At 36.7% G+C, this 21,024-nt stretch overlaps 1 protein-coding gene across 2 annotated transcripts in view; it reads right to left on the minus strand.

Moving 5' to 3' along the window:
- HMGA2 (high mobility group AT-hook 2) overlaps nucleotides 1–21,024 on the minus strand; it is a gene marked incomplete at both ends in the record, with an annotated part of 126,261 nt that overhangs the window by 98,883 nt on the left and 6,354 nt on the right. For both annotated transcript variants that reach the window (XM_084255208.1, XM_084255207.1), the window contains one exon: nucleotides 14,725–14,775. In XM_084255208.1, coding sequence (XP_084111334.1) covers nucleotides 14,725–14,775 — 51 coding nt within the window. The remainder of the gene's footprint in view (nucleotides 1–14,724; nucleotides 14,776–21,024) is intronic.

The following is a 21,024-nucleotide window of genomic DNA, read 5'->3' on the forward strand; positions in this document are numbered from 1 at the left end:
AGAGCAAAAGATGCATGGTGATGGTTCACAGATGAATGGGTGGTGGAAATTTTACAGGGACTATAACCAAGATGAAAATGCATACATTGTACACAAATGAAAAATGATGTAAAAAATATATAAAATAATGAAAAAAATCTCATTTGTACATGATGAATTTTTAAACTGTCAATAATATTAGTCCCAAAAGGAAAAGAAGAACTTGATATGCCATGACATAGCTGGGGTTCAGGATCCTATAAGACAATGGCAACAAATACACTAAATTTATTCTTTTTTTTTTAAGATTTATTTATTTATTTATATAAGCACTGGGTACAGTCAGAAGCACGGGAGGGTGAGAGAATTCACCAGAGCCAGAGCGGGAACAGAACAGGCAGACCGACAAAATACACTGCTGAGGGGAGTAGCAGGCGCAGCAGGAGAGGTCTGCCATGCCATGTGGGGACCCTCACGGGTGGCCGGGGATCGAACCGGTGCTGCAGAGGCTGCGGGCAGCTTTGCAGCCCAGTGCTCAACTGCTGCGCCACCCAGGGAGGCCCACTAAATTTATTCTTTAAAAGGATCCCATAGTGATCAAACTGATAGCTTTGTGCCCACTCGTTATTATGCTCAAACATCATCATCATCACCATCATCATCATCATACATTTTTGGTTATTTGATCAAATATTCAGATCCTAGGAGTGAAGAGTGGAATACAATAGACCTTTGTCATTTTCAAATTTAATATTTCCAGTTTGAGCTATTTGCAAACCTGGTTTTTCGCAGACTGTAGAACAGGATTGCGATGAGCTGGTGAAGCAACCTGATCATCAGTCAAGTGTTTGAACCTCAGCACAGCTTTGCTTTGCTTTGTGTGTGTGTGTGTGTGTGTGTGTGTGTGTGTGTGTGACTGATGCTTGCAATTTCTTTTTTAACTGGAGAATTTAGTGCTATGGTGACATTCTCAAATGTGAATATTCCTAAAAGTAACATGATGACAGTATACTACTATAGTTCTTTGTAGAGACTGGGACAGATAACCCAAGGATACTTAACAGGACATTTTTTCAATGATTATCTGTCCTTGTGGATATTTAAAATCTCTGTGAAGTGAATTTCTAGGGGGGGGGAAAGTATTTATTTATGACGTCAGTACTCTGGAGACATGTTTCAATACATCCCAAGAGGGCAAACAGGTACTCAAATCAGCCTGTTGTATGTGGCCTCAGGAAAAGCAGGTGTGTTAACACTCCTAGGCCAGCTCTTTGCTTCTTGGCCTCTGAAATTGGCAGAACTCTTAACACAGTACAAAAGCATAAGTTACTCCAGGCAAGTAGTTAGCTGTGTGCCAAGCCCACCTATGATCCTGCCTGGGCCCCCAGTGCTTTCTAATGAGGGAATGTGAAAGAGTAACTGCACAGCCACAAACAGGAACTGTGGGCCAGATTTCCACTCTCCACCCTCCTACACCCATGAAAAGTTCTTGTGTATTTAGAGGAGAAAACACATCTTACTATCTGCCATCACTGGATGTGTTGAAAATTCTCAAGCAACTCCGAGTCTTAAAAGGTAATACCTGTAGTGCATGCAGGTATCTATACTGGAGGTAAAAAGTTATTGAACGGAATACATACCCATGAATATATGCAAAACTGGGGAAATCGGAAAAGGATGGGTGGATTGTAACCATGTCAATATTCTAGTTGAGATATTATCCAAAACGTTTTACAAAATGTCACCATGGAGGGGAAACTGAGTAAGTTTCCAAGGGACTTTTTTCTGCATAATTTCTTATAACTACAGATGATTCTACAATGATCTCAATTAAAAAGAAAGACAAGAATATATTTTCTAGAATTTGAGGTAAGGGAGAAAGAATGAAGCCTAATTTTTTATTATTTAAAAAAATAGTAAGGTTCTCAAAAGGTTCCTTTCTAGCTTGATGTTCTACTTATCTAGAAATTTGGAGAAAATGGTGAGGGAGTTCATTCTGATTTTTTCAGGGGATGGGGGCAGAGGAGAAGTCAATAAAATTCAAACAATATTGATAGGAAAGTAACTATCTCAAAATATGTGCCCCCATCAGCTATTTTATTAATGATACTTTCAAATGTCACAATATTACAAAGAGCTGATCAACTTTGCATTAAATAAAAACTCATTAATACTATAAGAGAAATTATCATGATTCATGAGCAAGGGAAGCCGAGCTGTAAACCTGGTGTAGTCATCTCTCCTAGGTTCATTATAGAGTTTGGAATTGCATTCCCTCACTCTGCCTTGGTTTTCACTCTGGAGTTTAATTGGGGAACTGATGCTGAGGTGGCATCTCCAATTTGGATGTTCCTACTTGGAATGCCGAGAGAGACAGGAAAAGCAAACTAAATTTATTGAGCACTCGATATCTGCCAAGCACTGTGTATTGAGCTAGCAAACCAGGAAGGGAGGGACCTGTGTGTAGTGAAGGTACCAGCTCATGCCCCAGACATGACATCACACTACCACTCTGCCCACTTAGAATCACCGACTTCAGAGGCCAAAAACGACTACATGATTCAATGGCTAAGGTCACAGACAGCCATGAAGGAAAGAGCCCCAGGAAAGCAGCATGCACAACCCAAACAGGCAGTTCGATCACTGTGGAAATTTTCATTAGAACATAGAAATGTGCAAAGCAAGCAAGAGGAGTATTTAATCACATTCTATTCTCCACTACCCAAACCTAAGTACTTTCAACCCCATCATTAAGCATGAGACCAAATTGAATTGAGGCAACACAACCATAAGATTAATATTAACAAAAATAGGGGAAAGGTTCTGTTTCTACAAACTAATTTTATATTCCATAAACTTGAAAAACAAAACCAACAGTCCATGTAAATAGTCTTCGACTTTCCCACTGGTCTTCTCTACCATTACGTTGTCAGTTCACTACATGCTGCCCTGGGAGCCCAATCTTTCTCTACAAGGTGTCCCTGTACACTGAGTCACTTGTCCTCTGCTGTCTGAAACCCACTGCAGCCTCCAAGGTCACGTCCATACTTAGCCAAACCAATGTCCTAATCATAATAGTTCCCTATTCCTAAAATCTATTTTGATTACACCATTCTCCTGTCTGGATTGTGGCAACACTTATTATAAAATGCAGGGTTGTAATTTTCTCCTTTTTTGTCCATCACAGGAGAAATCTCTTCTGTTCATCACAACTCCTGGCTCACTTGACCTCTTTATACTCACTTAGACCACTAGTCGTCTCCTAACTTTACCCAGCCCTCCAGATGAACTTAACCCATATTCTGCACATAGACTCAATATCTTTAATGTTGTAACTATTTGAATATGTGTCTGTAATATATTGAAAGTTGTCAGTTTTAGGGCCAACCACTATGGAAAGTTGTGTGGAGATTCCTCAACCTATTAAAGATAGAGCTTCCATATGATCCAGCAATTCCACTCCTAGGTATTTACCCAAAGGACACAGAAACATTAATTCCAAAGAGCACTGACCCCTCCCCCCCCATGTTTATAGCAGCACTATTTACAATAGCTAAGCTTTGGAAACAACCCAAATGCCCAAAAATAGATGACTGGATCAAGAAGATGAGGTACATATAACACAATGGAATATTACTCAGCCTTCAAAAAAGATAAACACATGCAATTTGCAGCAGCATGGATAGAGGTGGAAGGGATCATGCTCAGCAAAATAAGCCAGAAAGAAAAAGAAAAACACCAGATGGTCTCACTCATAGCAGGAATCTAGAAAACCTAAATAAGGGACCAGGAAAAAGAATAACTATAAGAAAGAAAAAATCAAAATCAACAAACAACTATGAACCAGAGACACACTATGGGGGGGTGTGGGGTAAGGAGAGATTGGGGTCAAAATAGGAGGGTTGCAATTGTATGGGGAATATAAAAATAAAATTAAAAAAAAAAGTTGTCAATTTTAGCCTGCCAACCACAGGAGCAGGTGAAAATGGATTTGGAAAAAGAACAAATGCTTCATAATTGCTATGTAGTTGGCAAGGGAGAGATAATACAGTGACCTGTGTTTTAATGCTTAAGTCAAAAGTTATGTAAATAACAAAATCCATTTCATTCACCCTATCATAAAGTACTACATTTCAATTCCTGAATATATTTACTGCTATTATCTTATGATTATATGTTTCTGTGTAACATATAAATTATTTTATGCTATCCTCACTACTCACTATAACCCAGAGAGAAAGGCACAAATTTGTATCATAATTATTATCTTCATTGTAGCTCACGGATGTTAACTGATTTATCCAAAGTCACACAGCTAGTCAGAAAGTAAGTCAGCTACATCTTTTACTGAAAACTTACTGTTCCATATGCCGAACCATTTGAAGTGTCATTTAAAAACATAATTAGCAGATTAGAAAAACAAGGCATGAAAGAGCTGGGAAAGTCATCATGGAAGAGTTGACTTAATAAATTCTCACAGGTTTAAATAATGATACAACGTATTATATTTTTTCACATGCACTAGGAATGGGATACTGTTAGCTAAAACTGCAAAGGAGGGGTTATTCACCTCATTTCACCAAAGACAAGTTAGGCTCAGAAAGGTTAAAACAGCATGAAGCAGTTGAGCACAGCACTGTGAAGCTGTATGCAGCCTCTGCAGTGCGGGTTAGATCCCTGCTGGCCGGTAAGATACCTACATGGCACAGCAGACCTCTCCTGCCTTGCCTGCTGCTCCCCTCAGCAGTGTATTTCACTCAGTCTGCCTGTTCTGTTCCCCACTCTGTCTCTAGTGAATCCTCTCACCCCCCACACATCTGGCTTATACCCCAGTTCTTGTATAAATAAATAAACTTTTTAAAAAATAAATAAATAATAGCATGAGGCTAGTATCTGATAAGGCCCAGATTCAACCCCAGATCTGTGAAGACCCAAAGTGTTTACATTTTGTGCTACCCAACTAGGAAGATATATTTTGAAGGGGGACACACCAGATGTTCTCTATCGCCATTAAGAACGTGACAAGAGGAAACGGATTGAAAACCATATAAGGAAAAATTCAGGTTGAACGTGTGGAGACCCTCCTGTCACAGAAAGGGTGATTAAACCTTCACACCATTCTAAGGTGCTCACGTACTTTCCTTCCTAGAGTAGTTTTTCACATCTATGAGGAGATTTTCTTACCAAAGAGAGTTTCAAGACTTCAAGTAAATTAAATATTCCCTCAGGCTCCAGAAATTCACAGAAAGATAAAACTATAAAATAAAGTACCTAAATTTTCACACAGAATTTAAAGGTTGTCTTTGCCTTATGGATATAAAATATCAGCTTTTCAAATGGGGGTATACATATTTATTGTAACATGTTTAGTTAAAAGAATAACAAATAGTCATGATAAATACACACCACCACATTATAATAATCCTGGAGAGAAAACTCTTTTTAGCAAAAACTTTCAGTCACAAGGGAATACTTCCTATTGTTATCATGTTCATATGGCCCACTCCTGCCCCACTCTACATCCTATTAATCCCATGATGTGCATAAACCCACTTGCTTTATCATAGCAGGAAATAATGTGATACAATGGAGTGTGGCATGAACTGGTTCTTTATGAACCATAATGAAACTGTAAGAAGGGGCTCAGCAATGCAGCAGGACCCGTAGGTGTTAACAACTGAAAAAGATCTCAGGTGATGTCCACTTATATTATTGATTTACCAGCAAAACAGATGATGACTGTGTATTAGATAAAGACACCATTTTTACTGTTTATAAAATGATGGGTTCTAAATGGTTTTGTGTAGTCATCACCTACTTAAATGGCCTGTAAAGCAATGCACAAAATTCTAAGCTTGACTGATTCATAGATAAATGTTAATGTCCAGATGAAAAGTAAGCTACTGCTGGAAGAAGAACATTGCTAAAAGAAAAAAGGAAAAACAAAAACAAAAAAAGAAACAACCCCCCACAAGACCCACCATTGCCTTGGACTGAAAGCGTGGAAACGAGCACTCTTGGGAAATCCAAACAGAACTTTGTTAAATTCTATACCATTGCTATGACAGCAATTATAAGGGGGAGAACCTGGGGTAGGGATGAGTTCATTTTTGTTGAATATATGATCCAAAGACAAGAAAGAAGAAATGCAAAATCAAACTTATACTTACTCCACAAAGAGAAATCAGAAATTAAGTGAGAGCACGGGAGAATGAAAACGTTATAGAAAGGATAGCATTATCATACACTGTCTTTTCATCCTTTCCACTTAACTCCTAAGGTGCACATCAGTCTCTCAAGTCAACAGGGGACCACAGGGATGGTCATGTTGATGCATTCCAACTCTACCCACAGATCCAGTAACAGAGGATGGTGCACTGCCTGGCTCCATATTTCCATTGGGGGAATTTAAAGAACATTAACATTCTCAGAGAATTATGGCAGGGAAGAAAATATAGGCTCTGAGATTCTGTAAAATGACAAACTGGGTGATAGATCTCTTCTCTGACACTAGAATCAAGATGAACAGGAAATGATAAAAGTCTGAAAAACAGAGCATTATCACCTGTAATATTATTACTCCTTGTTCCCCCACTTAGGGTTAATTCTCTCACCTCCCTGGGCTCGGGTGCTTCCTATAATAGGGTGAGCTTAAGACTGAAAACATTCGGATTGTCTGGAAACGTGGCTAACATGCACTTCCTTTATTGATAATGTTAATGCTTAAATTTCTAAGTTGCAAATCACTATCCATGTTATCCCAATTGTGAAGTCCCTACTCCTGTAGAGACATAAACCCAGGACAGTAGATTTCCAAGAGTGCTCCTTTCCAAGACCCCCCACATGTGCACCCACTTCTTTACATGTCACTTTAAGTGCTTCAGAACGCCCTTGAAAGAAGTCAAAGCAACAAATGCAATTGTTGGTATTAACTAATTTTCTCCTTTTAGTTTTATGCTAGTATAAAATAAAATTAGGAGGAAAAAGATGGGAGACAGGCAATTAAAATGTGTCTTATAGAAAAAAATATAATATTCTAAGCTATCTTAGAATATTACTTTGAGATATTGCCAACAAAGCTCTCTTCTGTTTTTCCGATCCGAAACTGTGACGAAAATTCTTTTCAGGTACAGCACTAAGTCTAATTTGGAAAGCAGAAAGCTATTTCCTGGAATGGGGAGAGGGAAACACGAATATCAGGCAAGACATTCAGAGTCTGCGTGGCCTGGGCCATAGTGGCCACAGCTCACCTGGCGGGAAAGGGTGTAAGCTGGACTTCGCAATTATGACAAACAAGGCTTCCATACCCACAGGTTGTACTTTAACCTTTGTGTAGCCTCTTTGAAGACATAGATCATTAGATAAAAAAGCCAAAAAAAAAATGTGATTCAAATCCATATTCACCAATGGAAAATAAAAATTCAATGGCGATGCTTTATATACACTAAAAACAATATGGAAGTCTTGTGATGATGGGTCTGAACTGTACTGACCACAATGATGGCCTATGGAGAGTTTGGTACAGGCCGAACACAGATTTTTGATGACTTCATATTTGATTCTCATGAAACAGTCTTTCTAAACCTATCTTACCTAGATAAAATTTGACTCACTCTTTTGATATTTTTCACACTGATAGGCATATATGCTGTGGCAATGGTAAAGTATGTAACCCCAAGCCCATTAGTACAACTCATGAATCATATAGACAACTAAATTCAAATAATGATATAGGGTGTTATTGAGATTTGGAAAAGAACATAATCATTTCTGTGGAAGAACTCTTAAGTTCTAAAGAGCTAAAAAATACTTGAAAATTGGAATTTAATTCTATTGCCTCACAATATACAAAGCACAAAGCAATCTGATGACTGGCATCAGTTTTCCTTTTTGGCCCCCCAGACTGCCAGCACCCCAAAGGCAGCTGCCATCAGTTTTGTTGACTGCCATGTCCCCAGGGCCAAGCACAGGGCTAGACACATAATTCTGGCAGAAGACTTTACCTACTAATGTTGAGACAAATAGAAAGTCACAAACAAGAGGGTCTTGAAATTGGATCCCTGTCTTAAATATATTTACTATTGTATAAAACAGTCATTGGGATTCCTCAGTAACCTGTCTTTTAAAAGTGAGACAACTATTCTGGCCAAAATTGCACTGATCTGATTATTTTGTGTAGAGAAACAGGCCATTTATTTGCACTAACTCCTGTCTATAATTTGCCACTAAACCACCAATGGGAGAAAGACATCTCCTCTCTTTATTACAGTTTAATTAGATCACATTGCTATTGTGTCCCTTGAGCACTGGACCCTAAGGTTGATGTGTTTGTAATCCTGATGATCCGGATCTGGTAGAAGTTGACACACCAAACTGAACTGGATGACTAAGCAGCATAGATTATCATCAGTTTCTTTTTTAAAGACTTTGACTAACAGAATAATAAAGAATAGTGCTTCATTATTCAAACAAGCAAAAGAGAGGTTAATCTTGAATTAAAATATTAATGATCAAATCTAATGCTTGCCTCTAGGTATGATTTATTAATGATTTTACATTTCATCTTGCAATTTTGAACAATAATTTTAGCAAATTTTGCAATGAACTGTTAAGGAACTTTTCTCCCCCACAATGTTCTCTGAGGGTTTAGAAAGTACTTTGTTTTTATTATAAGATATTGCAAAGGAAGAGATAGTTGCAGAAAATATTGCTTACAAATTTTGAACACACTTTATGCGCCAGATAATTCATGTTTTAATTACTGATCAAAAACTCATGTGGTTCAGAGGGAGCATCTCCCATGTTTTACAGCAAAAAAAAAAAAAATGGCTTTATCCTTCAAACATGCTATTGACAGTTTTTGGTGCAATATCAGAGTCATTTCTTTTCTTTCAACTCCAGTGAAAAAATTAGCTTCAATATCCATCATTGAATATTCCTTCCTAAACATCGAAGTTACAGCTTAGTTTAAGCAAAACTAGCATAAAATTATAAATGATAAAAGTAAAAAAAAATTAACAAACATCTGAAAACCTAATTTTACAACTTCAATTAAATTTTCAGCTTCTTCAATACATTAATGCTTGGGGTCTCCAGAAGAGATCCATAGAGTTTCAATCAGTCTAGTTGTAATGGGTTTTATTCTGATTTAGTTCCCTTACTTGACCTTCAAACTATCATTAAGTTTCTAGATTTCTACAAACTTACGAAAAACAAAATAACCCTTGTTGCCTATCTAGAATCCTCAAAATGATATTACCTCACTTGCTTGTGTATACAAGCTTTTTAATAAGAGACAACTGCCCCCTCCAAAGGAGATGGAATGGAAATGCATATTTTTAAAATGACGCACTGCACACACCCCATTACCAAATAAAGAGAAAATCAGCCCAAGGAAACAGCTGGGGTTTGTTAGTAACTTTCTAGTAACCAATTGAAGTTCAGTTTCAGCATCTGGTTCTTGGGTCAACTTGTAGGTCAATCTCAGTATCTCCAGAATCATCATTTTCCTTTTAAAACCATTAATTAACATTGGGGAGTTCATTTTGAAAACAAAACACCTAAAAACATATTCTTTTTTTTATCTAGTCCTTGCTTCTTTTTCACCCACAAGCACTAGGCAATATCTAGACAGAGAAGTTTCTAGTAAGGTTATTATTTCTTTGTGTTTTTGAGCCTCAGCTCCACTCTTTAAAGCACATCAGCTAAGTACTGAGATCCTTTCCTAGGAAAAAATTGAGAAATGCAAATATTTAAAATCTAGTTTCAATTGGTAGAAGGACTGTGTAATGGAATTCTATAGAAGTTCTGAGTAATCAGCATATCTCTGCTTGTGCATATTGAGATAAATATCAGAAATACTACTTTTCAAATTGATCATCAAAACATGACACCAAATCTTTACAATTAGAAGAAAGGCTTATCAGCAGCAATGTAAAAATTTCCCCTTACTTGCAAATAGATTTAAAATGCACTTTAATGTTATTTGTAAGGAGTTCTTAAATTTAATGATATTCTGCATAGATACAATGAAGACGTAATGATACCTCCAAGTGTTCTTGGTTATTTGACACAAAACTGTCACATCACTCCACTGGTAGCATAATATAATCAGGTTTAGGTCACTGGTGATATCTATATGAAAGTGTATGGTGGAATTAATTATAATTCCTAAGATTTATTGAGCACTTACTATGTTCCATGTCTTTTACTAAGCCCTTTCAAAGTATTATTTAATTGTCACAGCTTTATGAAAAATGTACCATTCTTACTACCTTATTAAAAATGAAGAAAATTGATCCTTGAAAAGGTCATGTAAATTTCACAAGATTCCACACTTAGTAAAATGATGGGCCAGAATGTAAACACAATCCATCTGAATCCAGATCCTGAGCTCCCAGCTATAAGACCAGAAGAAAAGTTATGTCCTATTTCTCCTTTCTTTAGAGCTCACTTCCTTCATATACCCACTCCCATAACACACACACACAAATAAAAGTCCAGATTAGATCTGAAATCTAATTCAAACTGGACAAAAGAAAAAAATATGAAGGGGGGAGAAAATAAACCATAGAAGTGTTCTTAACCAAAATTTAGTTAATGTCTTCATTGTATTAGCCAACAATACATCCCCCAAAGAAGCAACTTTTTCTCCTAAATCTACAAACTTTTGAATAACCTACCAACTACCAGTCTCAGTTATATCAGGTGAAAAGGTTATATCATAAGTTGCTTTATTTTTTTCCCCTCAGGTCTGTTACTTGACACTGTAAGAGTTACAGGACATATCTTTAAAGGTAAAATAACTCTGAAACAAAAAAATTAAAAACAAGAATAAAAGGGAAGAAATTTGGTTTTTAGTCCATTGACCTAGTAAATAAAAAATGTATTTCTAATACAAGGAAATCAGTGAATGACATTATTGGAAAGAAATGAAATTACTCTAAAGCACAAGCCCATTTCCTATGGAAAATGCAATAATATTTCTTCTTTAGTACAAGTTTTCCAGCAAAAGATGTCACTGAACTGAATGCCTTGCTGTGGCTGAAGGCACACTCTACCCAATAGAACATATACAACCAAAGAAGAAGCACACTGTCTAGAAAAAATATACAATTTCCTTTTATTTCCTCTTCTAAGCAGAGCAACTCTTCTTTGGGGACCAAATCAAGGACTTAAAACAATTCACAACACATTATTTTCCACTCCTCTAGCCAATAAAAATGAGAAACCACTATAGTCAATGAAGACTGCTCAGTTAGTCCCAGTAGGCAAGGGTCAGGGTTTCTGTGGTGGACTCCTCACATCGGACTCTTATCAAGCATGAAGAGCGTATGCCTGGAATCCAGAACTCCCTCAAATTATGAGAGAAGAATTCTTTGAGAAAAATTATATAGATCCCTTAATTATCCCATATTTTATTATAGCTTGGCTGAAACATTAGCGATGTGAGGATGAGTGAGGGAAAATAAAACTATGGCAATAGGTGAGTATAAACTCTAGGACCTCAAAGTGCTATGCAAGTTGAAATTAAGTCAGTGTCTAGTTCTGGAGTCATGTAAAGTTTCTGAGAAGACAATAACATGACAGAAGTTAAATGATGAACAGTATAGGATAGTTCAAGGGGAACAAACTAAAGGTCCATCTATACACGAAAGGACAAAGGTATAGTATACACGTGTGCACAAACACACACAAACACACAGGTACACTGGAATATTACTCACCCATGAGAAAGAAGGAAACCTGCTATTTGTGATAACATGAAGGACCCTATGGACATTATTATGTCAGAGAAAGACAAATAGGGTGTATCACTTAATGTATGCAATCTGAAAAAGTGAAGCTCCTAGAAATAAAGAGTAGGATAGTGATTTACAAGACCTGGGGTATGGGGGAAATAGGGTGATGTTGCTCAAAAGGTACAAACTTTTAGTTATAATGTGACTGAGTTTGGGGATGTAATGTACAGTGTGATAATTATAGCTAATAGTACTGTATTATATATATAGTACTTGAAAGTTGCTAAGAGAGTAATTCTCACCATAGAAAAGAAATGGTAATTATGTAAAATAATGGAGGCATTAACAGGAGCTACCACGGTAATCATTTCATAATATTTAAGTGTATCATCAACATTTTGTCCACTTTAAACTGGGGGTCATTCCTGATGCAAGCTGTCTTGCTGGTTAATTTTCATTGCACTTGCTTACAATGTATTTCATGTCACTGAACAACATTTACCTCATTACTTCAAATTACTTATCTATTTTCTATTATGTCTCCTATAAGAAAGCTTATACAGGTCTTTTTTATCGATTAATCTGATGGAATAGATGTCTTTTCAAAGTTCTGATGTTTAAAAATTGGCAGTATGCATAACAATATCAACATACTCAACAGTGTGCCCACTAGAGTATAATGAAAGTAGAGCCTTTTGATTTCCCAGATTAAGTAAAAAAAGAACCAAAACAAAAACCAAAAACCTTGCTTCTGCTTCCTCCTCATTTGCCAGAATACTATGAGTGGAATCAGAAGGCTGACTACGCTCAGACCACCAAACTAAAAAGACCACGTGCTGGATGTTCCCAGAGGCAAACAGTCTTCAAGCCAGCTCTGCAAAAACACCAGATCCTAGACCTCAAGCCCCAGCTGCTTGAGTCTTCCTGGTTGAGAGTCCATACATCCTGAAGCAGACAGCCCTTCTGCTATGCCCTGTCCATGCTCCTGATCCAAAGAATGCGTGAACATAATAAAAGAACTGTTTTGGGATTCTTCTTATTATTAAATGTTTGTGTGGTTGGTTAAGGAGCAGGTAACTGAATAATACATGTAACAAGGGAGGTGATAAACCTACTGGTTATAATGCCTACACCTGGAATATGATACTTAGTACTGGGCAGTATATTTCAAAAGAGTAAAAACCAAACATTCAGAAGAAAATAACAAAGTTTTTTTTTTTTTTTTTTTTTTTTTTTTTATAGAGGCATGCTTTATTTATTTGTTTGCTGGTTTGTTTGTTTGTTTTGTTTATACATGCACTGGGTACAGTCAGAAGCGCGGGAGGGTGAGAGAATTCACCAGAGCCAGAGCGGGGAGCAGAGCAGGCAGAAGGACCGAAGCACACTGCTGAGGGGAGCAGCGGGCGGCAGGAGAGGTCTGCACGCCATGTGGGACCCTCCTCTGGTGGCCGGGGAGCAGCCGGGGATCGAACCGGCGCCGCAGTGGCCGCACGCAGTTTCGCAACCCAGCGCTCAACCGCTGCGCCACCGGGGAGGCCCAACAAAGTTTCTTTATGGGGAAAAAATGGAAAGGATTGGAGAGAGTCACTGAGGAAATAGTCACCAAGGAAAGAGAGCAAAGGGTATGGGCTAATTATTTTCAAATATTTGAAGGGTTACCATCAAAAGTGAAAACAATTACTCTGCGTAGTCACGGGAGGAAGGCCTAGGGGGTGTAAGCAGAAGCTACAGGGAGTCAGATGGAAGGATTTTTTAATGGCCAGGACTTTCTAGGAAGGAAGAAGTAGCCTTAATAGGAAGTGTTTTCCCTAAAATTAAAGGCAGTCAAACATAGTCTATATTATCACCACCTGGTTTGGAAAAAATCCATTTACTGACCAGAAGGCTGAATGAAAGCTCCTACTTTAAGACTACACTGTAACACTGTGATGTTTTTAATCTAAAGATCATCTTCATTTCCTTGTGCTAAGAAATCTAATCCCAACACATGTTGAACAGAGGGGAAAAAATACAAGATGAACAAATTAAGTAAAAGGCAATACCAAAGTATAAATAGAAAGTGAGGCAGAACTGTTGAAGAGAAAGGAATGGCAAACTACAAGAAATTACATTTCAGCATAACAGCAAAGAAAGTTGAAGGAAAAAAAGAGCATGAAGAATAAATCAGAAAGTGATAAAAGGAAAGTCAAAGATCCCATTGTAGACAATACTGAATAGAGAGGATGCTATCATCTTGAGAAATGGCTTTATTCATTTTTAAGACCCTTCTCCTCTGTCAATGGAAAAGGCAGACCAGAAGAACATGGGTAGAGTCAAGGCAAAGAGAACAAGTTTTGAGTGGTAACATTATCAAAGCTCTTCAGCAATCACTGAATTTCTGGCCTCTAAAAGATTGCACAGGATCATTGCCTATGGCGTCAAGAGCGCGTGCAGCAACGCCGATGTCTCTAATGTCAGTAGAAAATGACTGCTAAGAGAAGCAAGGAAACTGGAATTAAAATCTAGTTACTGAACATAGTCAGTGTGGAAAAAAAACATGAACCACTTAGAAAAAAGAGGTGTCTGAAGTTAAGCCATGGAGGAAACACAAGAGAGTGAAGGAGAATGAGGCAGAGAGAAGAAAATGTTAAGTTATCTCATACACATTTCATCTGCTTTTATCACTATTTGTAATCAATTCACAAGGTTTCATAATACCCTTTAACCTTAGTTTCTGGACCCACTGAACAAGTCATCTCATTGTTACCCACTTGAAGCAAGGTGGAGACTCTTTTCATGTTGATAAGATAGAAAAAGGAGCCGCCTCCAGGAAAGAATAGAGTTCTGAGTAAACTTCTGGAACCTAATGGAAGGAGTGGTGATCAATCTGTCTCTGGCCTTAACCCCTTCAAAGATGCATCAAACCAAAGTTAGAAATGCATGTAATCAGGAGAATAAAAGTTATTTCCATTCAAAGAAACAAATATTTCCTTATAAAAAAATAATAGAAAGTCTCATTACTCACCCATTTCCTAGGTCTGCCTCTTGGTCGTTTTTCTCCAGTAGCTTCTGCTTTCTGCAAAATGAAAAAAGGAAGTCATATCATTTCCTACCTCACATTATTTATAAAGGGAACACTTTTCAAGAAGGAACTTTCTGGTTTACACATGAGTTATCAAGATTGTTTTCAAATGGCTTTCTCCTTTAAGATTCATCATCTCCATTTTTGAATAGATTTTTCTTGCCTGTATTTCATAGCATGGTGTAAAGATCAATGCCACCTTCACCCTAAAAGACACCTGGGGTGATCTTTCAAATGCATGAGAAGGTTTTAAAAAACTATTTTGCTTTTATATCTGTCTAAAACAAACCAACCCTCCCATATCCATAATTGTATAAATTAGCATTTTAGAAAACAAGTTATTTCACAAATGATGATTTTCTTTCCATGTCACAAATAAAGCTATAAAATACTACAAAAAATAGTATTGATATATTGCACTATAATTTACAAAGCACTTCTACCTATCTTGCAAGTTAAAAGCAAATATAAGTGCAAAAAAGAATTAAAATTTAAAAAAAACAATTTCATACTTCTACATAGTTAAATTCCTATTACTTGCCAAAAACAATCACCTTTTAATGAGGTCACCTAAAACATAAAGTAAAAATACTAGCAGAAATCACTGATATTTCTCTATGAGATGGAAACTATGGATGCTAAAAGTAACAACTCATAAAAATCTACATTATTAATAATAACTTAACACTCAACACATATCTGACATGATTATATTTCTAATTACCTGGAGAATTTCCTTTATTGCTTTGCTTCATAGAAGTTTTTTCTGATGTTAGTTATTTTTTCTCTTTTGAATCAAATTTTAACATTACCTATAATTTCCATGTTTATCAACATCCACCCAATCCCCAAATATATCAATACATACATCTTCTCTAAAAACATATATTTATACTTTTTGGGATAAATAAAAAATATATACTGTCCTGTGGATATGAATCATCCCAAAGCTATCTAAATACAAAAATAAAGGTAACCTGAGCTAGGATAACTTGTTCTGCTTTTTTATTTTTGTTACTTGGGTTGACAGCCAGTAGGTACTTGGTTTAATGATGCTAAAGTTACCCATTGTAACTATCTACACTGCTGAATGAGGTGCCACTCCTTCTTCAGTCTACCTAAGAATAAATGGAGATAGATGATCGATAACATATGTGGATCATTCAGATTTCTCACTAAATATCACAGTGACCTGCATTACTATCCAACAGGTTCCATGTATTAACCCACTCAATAGAATTGTAAAGTTCATTCACATATAACCACACACCTAAAATACCCCAGCACTAGGCTAAGTCATTTATATGAATCATTTTAACCTTTACAATAGCATTATAAGGAAGGTAGTACTATTTCTCTTTTTTTTTTTTGCAAATGGGCAACAATATGCTAGACTCGTGAGGAACATCACTCAGGGTCACACATGAAGCCAGCAAGTGGCAGATCAGGGATTCTAAGAATCGGTTCCAACCCTAACAATGCTGCTTCTCCTGCGTGTAAATACATTTGCTACCAGAGGGAGATATTTTAGTTAACTAAAACTGTCACTGACTCAGGAATTTACCAGAACAAAAAGAAAGCCTTTAGGTGAGCCATCTAACCATCAGATTTTGGCCCTAGGAATTGATGTTTACTATGTTTGAATGGTTCCACAAAGGAATCATTTATTCTCAGGGATTAGCAGCATCATTTTACCCTCGGTCATAAAGGCATGAATTAAATTAAGTGAAAGCCAGGAGTACCAGTGAATCAAATCACACCCTCTTCCCAGTGTTGTCTCGAGAAGAGAGGGAGATGTCCTGAGAGGAACAAACTCTACTTTGGAAAGTTTAGATCAAATCGCTGCCCTGTCATTTTTGCTTTATGACTTTGGGCAGGCCCCCGAAAAATCTTAATTTGGTGTGAAAGGGAGATAACACCTCTCGTGAGAAGTGGGGTGCCCACTGTGAATGAAATGCTCAGTACAAGTTCTTTCACACCTAAACAGGTAGACACTCAAAGGGAAAGTTTTCCTTCAAATTAGTCCAATCTCATAGACGGTTCAGTCAATGCAAATATTCGATTACAGCCATTTGTCACATTAGAACGAGCTTTTAAGAAACCCTTTGGTTCACACATAGTGAGTTATATGAGTACAAAGTTCTCTAATACAGAAGCAGTGTCTGATTCAATCTTTGGGAGTAACTGTAAGGTTGTACAGTTTAGCCAGTAGTAAATTAAATAAACATGGAAGGTAGAAATCCTTTTTCATGAACACAGGGATGTTAGGCAGGATTGAGAGTATGAGGCTGTTGACCTTAAATGCTAACAGTGCTGCACCAGGCTTTCTCTGTACAGTTGTTATGTTTCAGGGGCCATGATGTGATCCGGGATATCTAAAATCTGTTGAAGAGAGCTGTTTTCTAAAAAGGTTTCACTGCATTTCAGAGTCAGAGAAAGCAAATCTCTCAAAGAGAGAAGAAGACCTGCAAAATAAGGGGACTTTTAAATGAGCATCTCATTTACAAAAGCCTATTGAAAAATAAAATTCACACCATTAACTAAAGGGCAAAATATCATGATTATCACTTAGACTTGTTAAAAGCAAACTTGTTCCTTGGTCTTCCGGCCAGTGTTACGTGTAAACTGAAACCCTCTTCTGAGACTACATCTAGAAGAAACACATTAGCTGTGCTGTGTGGCGTCGATCTGGGAGGTTTTCATTGTTCTTTAAAACCCACATTATTTAATCATTCTGATCAAACTTCACAAAGGCTGCAAAACAAGTTAGGATTTTAGTTTGTCAGTCAGCAGAGACCCAGGGTTTTCATAAACTGGAAAACACTGACTTTAATATTTTTAACTATGTTCAATGCTCTTCAGAATGGCATTTTTCAATAGAAGATAAAAGCATTTCAGGGGCTTGTTTTAAATATGACAACACAGGCAATACTGTGTAAGTGTATATTTGGTTTTCCTTTGCCAGAGGAATGGGGGAATTTGGGTCTCAAATATTGTACAAATCCAAGTATAATTGAAACACAATTCCTTGTAAGTATTTACTGCTTATAGGGGAGAGGGGTTGGGGGAGGGGGAGGAAGCAGGCCTGCATTTCTAAGAACTGACTTTTCAGACCAAACCAGCTCTCTATATATTTGCAAATATCATATCTTAAGAGTGTCATTTCTTCCTTGCTTGTCTTCATTCATATTTTTAAATTTAGATTCAGAATTGTATATTTAATTTTATAATATGTCTAGATGCAAGTTCATGAGGGATGGGAGGAACATAAAATGGCAAATGTGATTATTTTTTTCTCCAAGAAGTCCTGGTACTCTGAACTTGGAAAAAAAAATTAACTAACTTTTAATTTAATTTAAATACTAATTTTTAACTTAAGAAGGGAATTCATCCAACAAATAGCACCCTTGGACTGGAAACAGGGCTTAGCATTAATGTTAGGTGCACAAGGTGTGCTCGCTACTTATTTGTTGAAGGAAGGAAGGAAATAAACACTGGCATCTTCTTTCCCTATTGTCATCAGAATTCTATAGCTTGGTAGGACTTTAGAAAGCATTTCATGGAGCCCCTTTATTTAACAAGTAAGAAAACTTCTGGATGTTTTGTAAACACTGAAGACATAGCCAAAAAAAATAAACGATTTTCTTTTGGGACCAGAGGTCTGTGGGAATTAAGTGTAGTAGGTGCAAATTTCCAATCTCTTAAGTTTGTAGCAAGCTGCCCTCCAAAAGCTTCTCAAAAACCTGATTTCCAACCTGCCTTTCAGGCTATCGGTCCTAACATAATCTACTTTGTGGCAAATACTTCACAAAACTTTTGAAAACATATGATAACAGAAAGATCCTAAGTTTGGGAATTAGACTAGAATTCAAGTGCCAGCACACCAGTGATTCCTGCTGAACATTAGCTAGGACATAGTTTACATCCCTGAATCAGTTTCCTTATTTGTTAAATGAACACCAAAAGGCTACATCATGAGATGAAAGGAGCTAATATATATGTTGAGAGTCTGACAAAAACGCCCACATTTCATAGGTACTTAAATGGAATTTATTCTCTCCCTCTATATTTTAAAATGTGAGCCTTATAAAGATCTCCCAATTCTGTAAGTTTCCACAATTATTTTTCTGAGCATTATCTTGCTTAAGAAGGAAAGCTATTACTTCCCCTATTTCACAAATGGGAAGTTAAGTCATCTGCCCACCTTCGTGAGTAGTCAAATGGAGGCCCCAATCTGATTTCAAGGCAATAAAGGTTTGTTCTTGTGGAAGGTATTCCCAAATAAAATAAAATAGTCATAAGCAAATACATTTAAAAAAAAGCTCCTAGTGTAAAATCAAATGAGTAGGTAAAAGTAAAACATTTGCAAGCTTTCTATAATGAATGGATAAGAGCTGAGATTGTGAACCAATAGAATTATCTAATTCTGCTTTTGGGCTGAATTTAGATAACTACTCATTTTTTGCTATTCTAAACACTCTCATATTTTTAATGTATTTTAATAATGCATGAAAGCCAGAGCTTTCCAAGTCCAGATCATTCATTGCATCTGTGTGCATGTGTAGACACACACACACACACACACACACACACACACCCCCAGAAAAATATTTGAAGATAGCAGTGCCTTATTTGTGTGTGTGTGTGTGTGTGTGTGTGTGTGTGTAGAGAGAGAGAGAGTGACAGACAGACAGAGAGAGAGATTTAAGACTAAGACTAAAATCTGTTGGATCCAAGAGTATATGACGCCAGCTACCCAAATTTAAAAAGTCACATTTTATTTCTTTCTGCTGTTCTTTAAAAAATATAAAAAGTGTGCACTGGCATCAAACCAGCTGGACTAAATGACCAGATTAAGCATTGGGTAATACTCATTTTATCTTTTTGATAATCCTGTTCTCTGGGTTTCTAAATTTTAAGTCCAATAATTTTGCCTTCAACGTTACAAGTTTACTATCACAATATATTCTCTAATAGGAAATAAAAATTCTATCATCCATCATAGTTCATTCTACCCAAGGCAGCCCTTATTGTCAGCTCCCATGTTATTACTTACAGTCCCCTATTTTCACCAATACAAACACTAAATTCAGCCCAAGACTAAAATGAAAAGAAAGGTTATCATTTTCAAAGTTTAGGGTTCTCCTCCTTTAATTCTTAGCCTCTACCTCTTTTGTAATTAAAAGAGTCAATAGTAATAATATAGAGATCCCAGAGGTTATCTTCTGAGCAAACTGTCCCCTATACTATCCTGGAGAACAGAGTATGACAGCATCATTTCTCAATAAATCAATTAGAAGATGCTGTTTAAACTGTTCAGTGTATTAAACTGATTGCCTAAACTAGTCAGTGCTCCATTCACCTTTTTTTCTAGGTTGGCATATATAACTGAAAATTCCAGAATTGAAGATAGTAAAATATAGTGTTCCACGCTTGCCCCAAGTTATGTGGTGCCAACGTGATATCTACAGAAAGGTCTAACAAGACAAGAAAGGTCTGAATGATTTAACTGACATAAAATGCTCTTCAGTATCTATCTATTCTCAAGAAAGAACTGAAATGCAACAGAATATTAAGCAAAATGATCTGTTGAGACTGAAATAAAGATGAACCAGGTTGTAGGTCAAACTCATGAGGCACTTTTGATGAGCAAGTTCCGAAGAATGATAGCTTCCAGACAATTAGAACTCTAAGTCCCTTGAAGCAGTTACTTCATAAAAGCAGTTATTTCAAATGTGTTTCAGTCTCCCACATTTGGATCATGATCTGTGATGACTCAAAGCATTGCTAGATAGAATTTACTAATGCATTAAGGCTTGGTCATCCCTGACAAAGTGAAATAAAACAAAAAAGTCAACTGGTTAGGTAGATCAGTCTGAAATACAAAGATAATGGAAAAAAACAGTTGAGTTTTAACTTAATTCCATCTGCCCAAATTCATTTGTATGTTTAGATAAGGCTCTGACTCCTACTGGAAATGACATGCCCACTAAAACACAGAGGAATCAAGCTAAATTACGCTAGTAATAATGAAATCATAGTCTGGAATTGTATGACAACTTCCAATACCATCTTTCCCTGACTTACCTATATTGATATCTTTGGTTAATCTCTTCAATTGTGGCTACTATATTCTGAGAAAAACAAAACAAAAAACCATTGTCCCCTTTCAGCATCTATGCTTTTACATTTCTCTGAAATGAAAAGTAAAATCCACATTCTCCCATCCTAAAATATGTGATT

The sequence above is a fragment of the Talpa europaea genome, assembly GCF_964194135.1.
Source record: "Talpa europaea genome assembly, chromosome: 15".
Classification (NCBI taxonomy): Eukaryota; Metazoa; Chordata; class Mammalia; order Eulipotyphla; family Talpidae; genus Talpa; species Talpa europaea.